The sequence below is a fragment of the Gastrolobium bilobum genome, unplaced genomic scaffold (genome assembly GCF_033153095.1).
Source record: "Gastrolobium bilobum isolate Gb01-03AN ecotype WA unplaced genomic scaffold, APGP_CSIRO_Gbil_v1 utg4957, whole genome shotgun sequence".
NCBI classification, from domain to species: Eukaryota; Viridiplantae; Streptophyta; class Magnoliopsida; order Fabales; family Fabaceae; genus Gastrolobium; species Gastrolobium bilobum.
In genome coordinates, this window is record NW_026897021.1 from 144,142 (window position 1) to 159,957 (window position 15,816).

A 15,816-nucleotide genomic window follows, 5' to 3' on the forward strand; every position below is an offset into this window, starting at 1 on the left:
ATTATAATAATAAAAATTAATATAATTCTACAATATATTAAAATTATAAAACATCTTGATTTTAATTTTAAATGACATCATTTTGAATTTACTAAATATAACTTATCTATATTGATTGAAAACATCTTTTACTCGTGTAATTTATTTGCTTTAGAAATGATATTTCCAAAAAATTAAATATTTGACTTGCCTTGATTTTGACACGTATGTAACGGATAATGCTCTCTTTTTTCCTTTATAATTCCTTTGATAGAATTTTCGAGAAAAATACGTTTTTGTTATTAAAAAAATATATTTTGTACAATGACATTTTAATTTCCCATTTTTCAAGAACCTACATAAAATTTGCAAGAAACACTCTTTCAAAAAACGACCTAGAAGTTTCTTCGTCTTATCCAAACTCTCGTGATAGATCTTTGATTCTACTAAACTTTTCTCTCACTTGTCAATTCATTTCCAGGTTGTCACTTGATTTAATATTTATCAATCAATTTTACAAAGGGTTTTATAAAAGTTATGTTATAAAAAAAATGATTGTGTTATGTTATAGAGATTCATTTTGCGTACCGTAATTTTTTTTTTCTTCAAAATATACGGATCTCACAAAATATTATGTATGTAAGAAACTTTGTGTGGTCATGTTAAATGATAAATGTAAACTCCTTTTACAAATTGAAGGATAAATCTGTCGGTGAGTGAAATGGAAACCAGGCTGCAAAAATATTTGTGTAATCTTATACAAGACGGATAAATTAAATCAATCAATCATCATGAGTAAAATTTTAAAAATTTGAATAGACTAAAATAATAAATATATTATAACAAGATATTTATTATTAGAAATTTATTAATCTCATGTTATTGGAGACATCTTATCTCATGTCATACGTATAAATATGTGAATTCCTTTAATTTATTTATTATTTTTTATTAAAGGTAAGCCCAATTTATTTATCTCTATAGCATAAGACAAGAAGTCTTCAATAATGTGAGACAATATTTTCTTTTATTATTAATCGATTAGGTTTAGATAATTTATATGTTACGCGAGTTTTTTCTCTATGGGTAACTATATTGCACCGACATAAGACACGATATGATACGATACTTTGATACATTAATTTAAAAAAAATGTTAGATTTTGATACATTAGAACATGTTTTGATATTAAATAATATTTTTAATTTATGTATTGTATATTATATTTAACATTCAATAATTTAACAAAAAAATAAAGTTAAATTTATAATACATGTCAATTTGCAAAGAAATATAAGATATCATAATTATCTATACAAAAACTCAATGAAATTATAATTGTAATCCAACTAATCTAACTGTTGGAATTAAAAATAACTAATCTAACGGTTGAAATTAAAAATATAATATAATGCAATTTTTGAACCTCTTTTTGAATTTCTACAATACGTGTTGTAATGTGATAAATATTGAAAATTAAATAGGATACGTCAGATTTTTGAAACAATTCATCATAGATGAGGAAGGTATCTAATTTCTGATATTTATTATTGAAACGATTTTGAAAGCATTGTGTCAAAGCTCACATGGGGGCATTAAAGGTTGCTAGTGGAATGATGCTAAAAGGAGCACATTTTCGTGCAACGAGTTGTCAAAAAAAAAAAAAAAAGAATATGAAAAAAGATAATCATAAAATTAAGAATAATGTAAATATTTTTTTTTTCATATTTAATAAAGTCTCGCAGAAAATATTTAGAATCTTGATCGAGTAATATAGGAATTAATTCCTAAAAATTGTTCTTAGTTATGCAGTGACATGAAAAGGAAGAGATGACAACTGTTGATGAGAAAATAGTGGCTGGTACAACGACCGTACATCTTTTTTGTGGTCCGTCCACGACTAAAGGATGAAAGATGAAAATGTGGAACAAAAGTTGAGAAAAATATGGGAATAGCACATTCCTTTTTCTTTTTTTTTTGGATAAACGATGAATAGCACATTCTAAGCCTAATCTATAAAGCATCATTTTCTTCCCCCCCACGCCCTTGATTGTTGATAGGACTCCAAAACCTCAATCAGTGGTTCCCCCCTTGACATTAGGCAAATGCATTGAAATATTTATTGTGAAGCTTAAGCAATCAATCCCCTTTTAACTTTTCTGTTTTACTTTTAACTGTTTTCAATTTCAAGGCAACTTACTTACTAGTAAAAGTAAAACTCTCTTAACAACAGGGACAATGACCATACTGCCATTTTTTAGGTAAAATTTTACCTGATTGTCATTTCTGAAAAAAAATTTGTCAAAATGCCACGCCTGAATCCCGTTGGTCTGACAAGCGGGAATGGACTAGACACGTATCAGCGTCTGAATGGTGAACCATTCTCGCTGAGCTGCTCAGCTAGAATGACAGAATGCTGACACGTGGCAAAAGCACAGGCATTCTCTGGATGTCTGTACTTTTGGCACGTGTCAGCATTCTGTCATTCTAGCTGGGCAGCCCAGCGAGAATGGTTCACCATTCAGACGCTAACACGTGTCCAGTCCATTCTCGCTTGTCAGACCAGCGGGATTCGGGCGTGACATTTTGGCAAAATTTTTTTTCAGAAGTGACAATCAGATAAATTTTTATTAAAGAAGTGGTAATATGGTCAATTTCCCTAGACAACAAAAGTGTTTTTGTCTGTGTCTCCCCCATCCCCCACCCCACTCCACTACGGAACAGCTCACTACCATTTTCTCTTTCACAATTATAGATATAGCTGTTGTGCTCAGTGCTCACACACCCACTAGTGACTAGTCCACTACCAATTTTGTCTCTTAAACAAGCTCCATCCTCTATTCTCTACTCCATAATTGATCCTTTAGAAACTTCTAACATAAAAAAAGATTTCCCATATACTTCTCAGAGAGAGTCATGCATCCTATAAAATTTTCTCTTGCAAAAGTCTTTTTCTATCCTTAACCACAATTTTACTCTATAAAATTCTATGTAGAAGGCTCAGCTTCTTGTTTCTCTCCCATTTTGGAAGAGACATTCCAGGTAAGGTATGCACCATAGTTGCTATATGTCCACTGAAAATTATATCTTTTATTCATAATGAAAATTCTTCTTCGAATTTTTGATTCAATTTTTGTAAACAAGATAAAAGAGCGAAAGGAGAAAGAAAGAGAGCCAGAGGGTGTTCCTCAGGATGGAAAGCGACTTTTCTAAGGATTACCCTGTGATTAACTGTTCCCTAAGGAAAATATTATTCTAATGTCCATGGTTGTTAGTAATATTAAACCCATGATTAAAGAGGAACAAGTATACCTGGCCATAATTATGTGTGCCTTGCTTGCTTTCAGAGCAAATTAGATTAGAACCTCTTTTGTGCAAAAGATGCGATTGAGTGGCTTCAAAGCATTATCTCTTTCTTCAATTCTTTGATTGCAATTATAGTAATGACAGTACAATAATTCTCTACTGATAGAAACAAAATCGACGTTCCAACGTCACCTCTTTTTTTCTCTCTGACCTCACCTTGTTGCTTTTCCTTGGCACTATTTATTAATGTTTGGCTTATTTTTATTCTAATGTCAGTGAATGTTTTTGTTTCATGATCATCTGTTCTGTTTACAGGATGGTGACCCCTTTTCATGCAATAATGGTTTATTGATCATCAAAGTTCTGATATCATCCACCTCCTCCACCTAGCTGCCATTCCAATGATTCTTGTTTCTCTTCTGAACTGACAACTTTGTCCCTTAACTTTGTCCTAATGGCCAAGGGTACCCGTCTCTTTCACTTTTTCCAGTTCTTGGCAATGCTGTTATTCACTTCCTACTCTATTTTCCTGCCTTGCGTGTCTCTAACCTTGGAAAGCCAAGCTCTTCTTCAGTTCAAGAACCATTTAAAGGAACCCTTGAATTCTTTGGGTACGTGGAATGAATCAGACTCTCCATGTGAGTTCTATGGAATTACATGTGATCCAGTTTCTGGGAAAGTCACAGAAATGTCACTGGACAATAAGTCCCTCTCTGGTGACATATCTCCATCACTATCAGTTCTGCAGAGCCTGCAAGTTCTGTCAATACCATCCAATTTAATTTCTGGAAAGCTTCCATCAGAAATAAGTACTTGTACCAACCTCAGAGTCTTGAATCTAACAGGAAATCTGTTGGTTGGACCAATCCCAGACTTGTCTGGACTGAGAAACCTGCAGGTTCTTGACCTTTCAGCAAACTACTTTAGTGGCAGCATCCCCAGCTGGTTGGGGAATCTAACTGGACTGGTTTCACTGGGTCTTGGGGAAAATGAATACACTGAGGGTGAGATTCCAGAGACACTTGGAAATCTGAAGAACTTGACCTGGCTCTATCTCGGTGGTTCCCATTTGATAGGAGAGATTCCAGAATCAATATATGAAATGAAGGCATTGGAGACGCTGGATATTTCAAGAAACAAGATCTCTGGCAAAATATCCAGATCAATTTCCAAGTTAGAAAACCTTTACAAGATTGAGCTCTTCGCAAATAATTTGACAGGAGAAGTCCCAGCTGAGCTTGCAAACCTCACCAATCTGCAGGAGATTGATCTTTCTGCAAACAGCATGTATGGTAGGTTGCCAGAAGAAATAGGTAATATGAAGAAATTGGTTGTTTTTCAACTATATGAAAACAGCTTTTCTGGAGAACTTCCTTCTGGATTTGGGGATATGCAACATCTCATTGGGTTCTCAATATACGGAAACAGCTTCACTGGGATGATTCCAGAAAATTTTGGCCGATTTTCGCCACTTGAAAGTATTGACATATCTGAGAATCAATTTTCAGGTGATTTCCCAAAGTTCTTGTGTGAAAGCAGGAAGTTGAGACTTTTGCTTGCATTGCAAAACAACTTCTCTGGAAATTTTCCCAAGTCTTATGTTGCATGCAAATCTCTAGAGAGATTTAGGATCAGTAGGAACCACTTATCTGGGAAAATTCCAGATGATGTTTGGGCACTTCCATATGTAAACATAATTGATTTGGCTTATAATGATTTCACTGGCGAGGTATCTTCAGAAATTGGGTTTTCTACTAGCTTAAGTCAGTTATTTTTGTCAAAGAACAGGTTTTCAGGTAAACTCCCATCAGATCTTGGCAAGCTTCTGAGCTTGGAGAAGCTTTACTTGAGCTACAATAATTTCTCAGGTGAAATACCACCTGAAATGGGATCTCTGAAGCAGTTATCCTCTTTGCACCTAGAAGAGAATTCATTAACTGGATCAATACCAGCTGAACTGGGTCACTGTGCAATGCTTGTGGACTTGAATCTTGCTTGGAATTCTCTATCTGGAAATATCCCCCAGTCAGTTTCACTTATGAGCTCATTAAACTCTCTCAATATATCTGGAAACAAACTTACAGGTTCTATTCCAGATAATTTAGAAACAATGAAACTAAGCTCGGTGGATTTTTCTGAAAACCAATTTTCTGGAAGAATTCCATCTGGTCTTTTTATCATTGGTGGAGAGAAAGCTTTTCTTGGCAACAAGGGACTGTGTGTTGAGGAAAACTTAAAACCTTCCATGAATTCTGATTTGAAGATTTGTGCCAAAAATAATGGTCAGACAAGGGTCTTTTCTGATACATTTATCTTCCTCCTTTTCATTGCTTCTATCATTGTTGTTATTTTAGCTGGGTTCCTGCTTTTGAGATGTAGAAGCATCAAGCATGGTGCGGAAAAAAACTTACAAGGTCAAAAGGAAGCAAGTCAAAGATGGAAACTTGCATCTTTCCACCAAGTAGATATTGATGCGGATGAAATATGTAATTTGGATGAAGATAATTTGATAGGGAGTGGTAGTACAGGAAAGGTTTATCGAGTGGAGTTGAGGAAAAACAGTGCCATTGTGGCTGTAAAGCAACTAGGGAAAGTAGATGGTGTGAAGATTTTAGCTGCAGAGATGGAGATTTTGGGGAAAATTAGGCATAGAAATATACTTAAACTTTATGCTTGTTTACTTAAAGGAGGATCCAACCTTTTAGTGTTCGAGTATATGCCAAATGGTAATCTTTTTCAAGTTCTTCACAGACAGATAAAAGATGGGAAGCCTGAATTGGATTGGAACCAGAGGTATAAAATTGCTCTGGGAGCTGCAAAAGGAATTGCCTATTTACACCATGACTGTTCTCCACCTGTTATTCACAGGGATATAAAATCCAGCAACATTTTGCTTGATGAGGATTATGAGCCAAAAATTGCTGATTTTGGCATTGCAAGGTTTGCAGAAAAATCTAATAATCAGTTGAGTTATAGCTGTCTAGCTGGCACATATGGTTATATTGCTCCAGGTAAGTTTGCAAATGCTTTCAACTGGAAATTTCATTTTACTGTTTATGTTTCAGAAACATCGTATGTTTGACACTGTTAAGCTATTAGTCGTGAGTTGTGAAATATGGTTGCTATTATACATAAGATAGTCTTCCGTATACATCATTTTGTCGTTTATATAGAATTTTTAATTGCCTTCCAAGTTTACTTTAGGATGCTGCCCAAGAATGTTACTTGTTACCAATGAATGGTTACCAAGATTGGTTGATGATGTGAATTTCTGTTTTGCTGAAATGATGCCCATTGAGCAAAATTAATGTTTTAAGTTCTCATCATATTTCAGTCCTCGTGTCCCTGAGGTTACCAGAGCAGTTATGGTTCAGGTTTAAGTTAATTTTAACAAACAAATGACCTGGTCTTAATAATTTGGTGAATAAAATATGTTAAAAGGTTTCCTGTCTCCCTAGACAGATATATGTGAAATCTTGTGTTTCTTTCTTGTTGGGCATATGCACCTAATTTATATACGGCTGAATATTTAATGGCATATGGTTAATAATACTACTCTCTTCCGTGCAGAACTCGCTTATACAATTAACATCAATGAAAAGAGTGATGTTTATAGCTTTGGAGTGGTGCTATTAGAATTAGTGTCTGGCAGAGAACCCATTGAAGAGGATTATGGAGAAGCGAAGGATATTGTTTATTGGGCTTTGACTCATCTCAATGATCGTGAAACTGTTCTCAACATTCTTGATGATAGAGTGGCATCGGAGCATGCTGAAGATATGATAAAAGTCTTGAAGATTGCTATCAAGTGTACCACTAAACTTCCATCTTTGCGCCCTACCATGAGGGAGGTTGTCAAAATGCTTTTTGGTGCTGAACCTTTCACATTGAAATCTACATACTGCCATCTTGACAAAGATGCAAAGGTTTTTCTGTAGTGGTTTTCTTTTCAATGCTAATGTAAATCCTTGCAAGCTCCATTGAATTATATTTCCCAGTTGATAAGCACTTTTGTCACCTAATCCTGATTTATATGATAATTATGTCTTCCTAAAGTATTAAATATATATATATATATATATATATATATATATATATATATATATTGTCCAATCTCTTTTTTCTTTTTTCTTGCTTTACGTGTTTGGGTATCTTATGTTTCAAATGGGAACACTTCAACTTTGATTATATCAACCCTATTCTTTAATTCAAATTATTTTAAAAAAATATCAGTGCTTAAAAACATGCACTCGAATTTCCCTTTTTATTATTGTGAAGAAAATTCAAAACTTCGAAAACTTGAACATTTTGATTTCGCTTCTCAGTCTTCTACCAAATCTGCATTTCTTTTGTAACGGGGAATTGTTAAAATAAATGAAAACGGTCTAAGCATGTACTACGTCAACGTTACATCTAAAGATTGAAGTTGAACGACCACACATTTATTTTGGTTTGTACAGGTCTTATGATTCCGCCTCCTATTTCCATCTATTTGACTCTGTCTCGAGAAGAAAGAAATGAACATTAACCTAATCGCGAGTAGTAGTTAAAAAAAGAAAGAAAAAAAGAAAGAGAGTTGTGATTTGCTAAGCACATTGATTCAACCCATTCATTAAGTAGTAATATTTTTTTTTTTATTTGATGGTTCAGTATCAAATTATCAATGTATGATACACTTTTTTTACCACAACTTATTCAAAAATTGGACCGTGTTAACAATTGTCTCGTGGGAGTGTGACAATGAAATTAGTTTAAAAAATATTAACAAAAAATGAAGAAAGAAAAATGGTGTAATCTACACAAGTTGACTGATTCAGAATTCATTTACGAAGGGAAGGGGAAGCCCAACGCGTTAAGCGTAAAGGAAATTTGGTGAACTGAACTAGTCTGAAGAAGCAGTGGTGGACCTCGACAGTATTGGTTGGAGTAAACACGCCGCAAGTGCTGTTTCCAAACTCTTTACAACTTTAGACATGGTTGGTCTATCTCGACCTTCTAGTCTAACACAATCTGCTGCCAAATAACCAACAAACGCCACGGCCTCAATCTCAAATGGTGTTGGGGGTGGCACTCTTGGGTCCAACACCCTGTGAATTTCATCTTGAACAATGAACGGTACCACAAAATCTACCACATTTCTTGGCACCCCATTCTCATTTTTATGGATGGCTTTGTGCCCAGATAGCAGTTCTAGCAAAACCACGCCAAAGCTGTACACATCACTCTTTGAGGTCAAATGCTGAAGCCTATAGTATTCAGGGTCCATATAGCCAAGTGTACCAGCTGCTAGAAGTGAAAGGTGTGACTCCTCATCTTCGGGACCCATCAATGATAGTCCAAAATCAGCAACTTTGGCCGTCCACTTGGCATCTAATAATATGTTAGCTGACTTTATGTCACGATGAATGATTGGTGGAGTGGCATACTTGTGTAGGTACTCTATACCTCTTGCTGCTTCTAGAGCTACCTTGATGCGAAGTGGCCATGACATGAGAGCAGAACTCTGGAGCTTGTGGAGGTGATCATTTAAGCTACCATTGTTCATATAATCGTACACTAAAATGCGTTCATTCATGTCTTCATAGAAACCCAATAACCGGACTAGGTTCTTATGGTGGAGTCTTGATAGAGATTCAAGCTCATTGACAAAGGCATTGTCTTTGTCTTCTTGCCGTTTGGTGCCACCCATAACTGCATAGGACGGAGAGGTGGACGAGAACTCAGCTCTTTTTATAGCAACTTCCTTACCATCTTCCAGTGTGGCATGATACACTGAACCAAAGCTACCCATACCAATTTTTTTCTCCTCTGAGAAATTGTTGGTGGCTTCAACCAGTACTAGCAGGGGAAATTCCTCTAAATGGCTGCCATTTCCCATGCTAATTACATGGCTCAACCGCTTCTCCAGAACTCCAGAGACAGCTTGAGCTTCTGGTTCAGTCCCTGGCTCATCCAATCGGCCAGAGTCATGTACACGGCATCCTCTGCCTTTGCAGTACCTGTAAAGGAAGAAAGCCAAGACTAGCAACAAGGAACTGCAACCAACACATCCAACCACTAGAAATGCCACCATTTTGGTACTCCAACCACTTTCTGCTGCATTTTGGGGTGGAGATGGTGGTGGTGGTGGCGGCGGCTGCAATGGAGATTGAAAAACAGGTGGACAAGGCTTGCAAATGATGGCTGGAGAGTCACAGAAATTGGCAGAATCTGACAAGGGCCCGCATGGACATTCATTCCTACAAGGTCCTGGGAGGACATTATCAAACACCTTGGTATTTGACTCAAGAATTTCAGTACCCCAACAAAGCAAAGAATAATTAGAAGACACAACACCACAGAAAACACTTCGCTTTGCTACAATTGATTCAAAAAAAGTCCCTTGCAATCTATTTGGCATGCTGAAATTATTCGACCCCCAACAAGCAACCATTCCATTATAACCAAGTGCACAACTTCGATCCTCTCCCAACGCCAAAGAAACGAAACTCCCTTGTGGTTTATCACCCACCACGTTTCCCCAGCAATCCAAGCTACCATCAAGAGAAATAGCACAAGCATGCCAAAACCCAGCTGCAACAAGAGAGTAATTTCCACTAGGCTCATGCCCAACAACTCTAGTATTATTCCCCATGCAAGTAACGTTCCCAGTTTCTGATAAGCCACATAAGAAATTCTCTCCCACGGCAATGCTTGACATGTTCCTCTTCCCTCCCATGCTTGAATTGAAGCCAGGCCATTGCCAACACTCAAGGTCGAGGCCATTTTCCCTATTTACAAGGCCACAGATATGGGAATTCCCAGCATCAATGTCTTGTATAACGGGTCCACGGTAGATACGCTTATATGGAACATTAGTAGCAGCATTGGGAGAGAATCTCCAACAGCCCATGATGGAAGTAGAATTAGATGGTGACCTTAATGCACAAACAAATCCATTGCCACCCACAATCTCGGAATATGAAATGTTGGGATTAACGACAAGCCCCGGAGGAAAGCTAGTACAGTTAAGATTTGATTTTCCTTGTTGGTTTGGCTGTTGTAAGGCACAAATAAATGTTTGGTTGGAAGTTTCAGAAATGGAAACAGTTGAAAGTGCATTTATGATTGGAAGAGAAGAAAGAAGAAAGTACGAAAAAATAAAGAGAGATTGGCTGAGGAGAAAAGCCATAGAGATTCTGATTAACAGAATTCGATAATTTCATGGTGGGAGTGAGAAAGGGGGAACAGAGATGAGGGTTTTATGTGAATATAATAAACGCGGTTTCAGAATTGAGAAAAAGAAAAGAGAGAGTACATTGTACTTTGTTAATTTGTAAAGACCGACGACCCAAGACTAAGTCCGTGAACAAAATCCATGTACTCTGACTCGGACTCCTAGCGTCTTCACGCTCAAATGATAATTTTCAAAATAAATAACTCGGTCGTTTCACTCGCGAAATCATAGAAAAATCCAACTCCACCTGATTTATAGAAGAAAAGTCATCAAATACAACCTAAAACATCCCTGTTGATCATAGGGTCAATTTCATCGCAGGATATTGACTTTATTATTTCTTAATTTTATTAGTATTTATAAAATAGTTTTATGTATTTGTTGTCATAAAAAATAAGGGATGTAGCGTATACGAGTTTAATATTTTTCATGTCGTATGAGATAAAATTATCTCTTATACACATATAAAAATACGTAGAGTTCATGTTTTATTTTTCTCTCTCTTTTCTTCACATGACTCTATATGAGCTCCATATAATTTTATATATATGGAGAAGATAATTTTATCTTTTATAACATGAAAAACATCAAATCCGTGTCCATGTACGCAATCAATGGTTAACAAAAGAGATACATGGTCATAAATGTGCATATGTAATTATAATACTCAGCCTAATCTCCAAAAAAAAAAAATTATAATACTCAGCCCGTGCATCATATATAATGTGCATATGCATTGAATACCAGTCCATGTTATAAGCATGGTACTTCTTTAGTATGCTGCCAATAAAATAAGTAATTATAATATAATAACATTTAAGGTCATAGGGTTTGTTTGCAATCATTTGCTATTTGGTATTTTTTTTTTTTTTTTAGATTATCTTCTGATAATTTCATAGGTTTCCTCTGAGTCTCTGACTAATAGACAGTTTGAGGCGGATCCAGAATTAAGGCTTTAAACTTATCTTAAAGATAATATCGAAAAAGATCGAATACATATGCTCTTACCTCCACTTACTCAACTCTCATGTACTAACTGAGCTACTATTATTTGGTATCTAAATATAAGTAACTTTCTCGGAAACAATTCATTTTATAAAACTCATATGCGACAACTTAAGAATCGTGACAGTAGTGCCACTCTTAAGTATCTTTATAAATTGGGATATAAAGAGGTTCGAGAGAAGGCAGGCAGCATGAGGCTAAGAGGTACTAATATTATTTATGTTCTAAAGAATAGGAATATGCTATGGCCCAAACAACTTGAGTCTGCTTCCTTGCTTAGTCTTGAATTTTTGATTAACTGTTATACATATGAAGATGTCATGTACTTCCATAGCTTCCAGATATACGAATAGCTAATATCGTCGACCTTTCAATACACAGTAGTGACTAGTAATTACAAAGATTATTAAAGGATTTTTTAAGATGATATACAATTATTCACAAATGCGAATGCCGGTTATATTGATACCAGAATGTTAGAGCTGAGAGGTGCGTGCCATAAAGTCAAGAGATTTATAATCTACCCTAGATCTATTCTCCATTTTGAAAGTTTTGACAATAATTGTTCAAGTGGGTGGAAAGTATCTACATTTTTATTTAGTTTTCAACTTAATGCTTAACTGCTCTGACCACTCCCCACAAACAATTCAATTTAAAATAATACGAGAGAGAGCAAGGTCATTGGCGAACGATGAAAACCGCGCACGGCCCTGTTTCATGTATGAAGGAACAACTCTAAATATTTAAAAGAATTTCTCCAAAATATATATTTTACAGGGGAAATAAGAGTTGAGTGTACAATTATATAGTGGTTATGATTTATTCAAATACTTACTCTTAAATAAAATTTATAGATTTAGTTTTGTTTACAGTTATTTCAAGAGATCTAAAAAATACGTTGAAAAAGAAAAAGTAATGAGAGTAATTAGTAAAAAAAAAAAAATGATGGATGCTTTTCATAGACAAATATTCTAATTTTATATTATATTTATACACTTTTTCATTAGTTTCTTTAGGAATTATATGAATAAAGCAAGGACCTTTTAAGATCAAACTTTATGAACACGAAGTTAAAAAATAAAAATACCTCAATATTCGCAGTTAATATGCTACAGCATTTTACTGTTAATCTTCATATCCACGATACTGTTACAACATCAAAGTAAATTAAATAATCAAGAACATAGAATAGATTATTTTCCTGCTTTTGTTTTGGTAGATCCAATACATGATTTTCAATAATCAAATAATAATATACAGAAAATGGTAAAGACACAACAAACCGACCAAGCAGTAATAGGAGCCCGACAAACGATAATTCACTAAACAAGCTAGTAATTGCATAAAAACGATTTTAAAGGAATAATTTTCTTTGAATAAAATCACAGGTCCTCAGGCATGGTCGAAGCCAATCACATTGCTTTCCATAAGGGATATAAAGCCGTGAGACAATTTCTTTTCAACGGATCAATTTTTACGAGAAAATGCAGCTCATTTTGCGTGAAGTCTTCTTTTAACTCAATAAATAAAATCGCATAAAATCCATTACCTCCAGCTAGGCACAATGCTTGGTCAAAATGTTAAAGATGCTATTCTATGCTGCCACAGAACCTGAAGCAGCCTTCCTTTGTTCTAAAAGATTTGTCAGTGCACTATCAATTTGAGCAAATACTTCCTCCTTGGAGACATTTCCATTAATCTGAAGACAACAAAAGCACCTTAGCTGGGGTTCACCCAAATATAAGGAGCAGAACCTGCCCAACTATAGTTTTACTGTATCTTTGCTTTGGCATTAGCGGAGTGTTATTGAACACCAAATAAACTGCTAGATAGTAGCCATTAATAACACTTGAAGAAACACAACCATCAACCCTAAAGCAGTTAAGCAACAAACAACTATCCTCCAATATAAATGTTCCAATGCCTGCATGCATCAAATGTTTTATATTATTGTTTAGTTCAAAAATACACAAGTCAATTAATTTTATCTTTGCTCGTGCTGAGGAGATATACTTAGCATCTTGTCCACAAGAACAAGGTACGAACACCCTTATAGTGTGGATATCAATGCTTTATACTGCGGTGGCAAGGATTATCTACTCTACATTGATAGCTTATTAGCACTAACATATATTCTTTTTCATGTATGTGTGTGTGTGTGTCAGAGAGAGAGGGTTTATAAAGCATACCTTAACAGTTATATCTTTATACATTGAAAGGACTGCATCCACGTTTTGATGATGGGTGTTCAATCGCAATTTTACCTAAGTCAAAAGCAAACAATAAAGGAAAAGAACTTTCAGTTGCACTTAAATACAAGTATATATATATATATATATATATATATATATATATATATATATATATATATATATATAAACACACACACATATATATATTGACATATTCATGCCTTTTCTTCAGTATCATCAAAACGTTGGGTAAGCCTTGCTGCAATTTCTTCTGTCTCTGGAGGAGAATACTTCAAGTGATATATCTTCCCAGTAACAGGATCTAACCTCCGTCCAATGACTCTCTCCACAAGAATATCTTCAGAGACCTGCAAATTCAAGTTTAAATTATAATAAAAGCTACTTTGACTTTTTTGCATTTAAGACTAATGGCTGCTGGTGTTTATAGCAGTACAGGGGTCTCCTGCAACTGCAAGGTCAAACCATAATTGTTCATATCATTGATGGTTGTGTTAGAGACATGGCAAAGGCTGTGTAGGGTCAGTCCAGAACTCCAGATGCAAGGTTTCCTCGAGAGGTTCCAACATCAGATCTTGTTATTGTGTGTTAATTTCTTTACTTTTTTCTAACACCATCCAACTCCTTTAACTAATAATTAACTGATAAATTTGGGTGAATCAGAGGCAGAAAGATTGGAAATATTAGTAGCTAAAACAACACATCTTTACCTCTAGAAGAATAAAAATATCAGGTTCAAACCCAAGTTCCTTAAGTGCAGTAGCCTGTGATAAGCTCCGGGGATACCCATCCAAAAGCCAACCATTCTCTTTAGAATCTGGCTTCAAGAGACGTTCCTTGACCATCTATAATATAAAAAAGATATAACCAACAAGAGCAAAATAATTTGAAGAGAAATTGTGCAGTCCCTTCCGTACCATACCATGACAACAATTTCATCAGGAACTAACTGTCCCTTCTCCATATATTCTTTGGCTCGCTTTCCATTTTCACTTCCTGTTGCAATTTCTGCCCTGAGTAAATCTCCAGCAGCAACATGCACCAAACCGTACTGCATATATGAGATGTACTTGAATCAATCTGTTTATTTCAAGGAAAACTCTAAATAAGAACCTTATCTAGCAGTGAGTCAGTAACTTGTCCGAAAGCCAAGAAATTTATCTACTAGTAAGGCGCATTTAGGGAATTCAAAAGGGTTGTAACATAGGGCGAGCATTAGAGCAAGTGATAAGATAAGGTTACTCACTTACTCCTTGGTGAGTTGTGACTAGAAGGTCTGGAAATAGTAATGCAATAGAAAGTCAAGGGAATCTTTGTGCACTGGGATTTGCCCTTGAAAGGAAAGGTTTGTAATTACACCACAATCATCATCCTAACAGGGCAAGGATAGGGTAAAGCCAACCCTATGGATCCCAAATTGTGTTGCAGTTGGCATATTTAGGGCTTATTTAATTAATTAATTAAAATCTAGCACTTAAGAGCTAAGTTTGGTTGGGGCAAGTGGAAGTGGGAAACTCATAAAAAGATGAGTCATTTGGGAAACTCACAGGAAGAATCCAAATGAAAAATTCATATTTATAGGAACTTACTTTGTTGGTGATAAGGTGGCATTGGGTTCCCTTACCAGAAGCAGGAGCCCCGGAAATCATAATCTGGAGCCGCTCCGACTCCGACTCCGACTTCGACTTCGCCTTAACAATCTATAGAAGGAACATGAATGATGAATCAATTTTGGTTTCCAATCAAATCAATTATTAATAAAATCGAATGATAGATAGATAGATAGATAGATAGATACCATAGGAATAGGAAAGGGGGCGTTTGGGGATCGGGAAAAGGCAAACCCAGAGGAACGGAGACGAAAGGCAGAATGAGAGTAATAGTGAGAAGCCAAACAAAGTTGGCGCTGATTAACTGAAACTGAAACTGAAACTGAATATGGAGACGCGTTAGTTGAAGGTGAAGTTGAAGTGGCCGTGGCCATCGACATCGACATCGACGGCGGCGCTGCCATATTCAAATTGATGAATGGGTTAAAAGTGGTGCAACCCATTTTTGCTCCTCGCTGTCACTGCCGCCCATTCATTTCCCTTTTTTATA

At 35.6% G+C, this 15,816-nt stretch overlaps 3 protein-coding genes across 4 annotated transcripts; 1 reads left to right on the forward strand and 2 right to left on the reverse strand.

The window, feature by feature from the left end:
• Positions 1-2,736: 2,736 nt before the first annotated feature.
• Positions 2,737-7,308, forward strand: LOC133303494 (receptor protein-tyrosine kinase CEPR2). 2 transcript variants are annotated; one of them, XM_061503410.1, is made up of 3 exons: positions 2,737-3,026; positions 3,601-6,296; positions 6,856-7,308. In XM_061503410.1, the coding sequence occupies exons 2-3, from the start codon at positions 3,740-3,742 to the stop codon at positions 7,221-7,223; spliced, it is 2,925 nt and encodes a 974-aa protein (XP_061359394.1). In that variant the 5' UTR covers positions 2,737-3,026; positions 3,601-3,739; the 3' UTR covers positions 7,224-7,308. The 2 variants fall into 2 exon arrangements, with proteins under 2 accessions (XP_061359394.1, XP_061359396.1); XM_061503412.1 differs by having other exon boundaries at positions 2,737-3,021.
• A 769-nt stretch (positions 7,309-8,077) lies between these two features.
• On the reverse strand, positions 8,078-10,729 carry LOC133303498 (serine/threonine-protein kinase-like protein CCR4). The gene has a single exon (XM_061503417.1). It carries the CDS (start codon positions 10,454-10,456, stop codon positions 8,168-8,170), a length of 2,289 nt encoding a protein of 762 aa, XP_061359401.1. The 5' UTR covers positions 10,457-10,729; the 3' UTR covers positions 8,078-8,167.
• A 1,961-nt stretch (positions 10,730-12,690) lies between these two features.
• LOC133303496 (adenylate kinase, chloroplastic) lies at positions 12,691-15,816 on the reverse strand. The gene is made up of 7 exons (XM_061503414.1): positions 15,515-15,816; positions 15,306-15,416; positions 14,639-14,767; positions 14,427-14,561; positions 13,920-14,066; positions 13,696-13,770; positions 12,691-13,205 (listed from the first exon to the last, which is right to left on the reverse strand). Exons 1-7 carry the CDS (start codon positions 15,767-15,769, stop codon positions 13,101-13,103), a joined length of 957 nt encoding a protein of 318 aa, XP_061359398.1. The 5' UTR covers positions 15,770-15,816; the 3' UTR covers positions 12,691-13,100.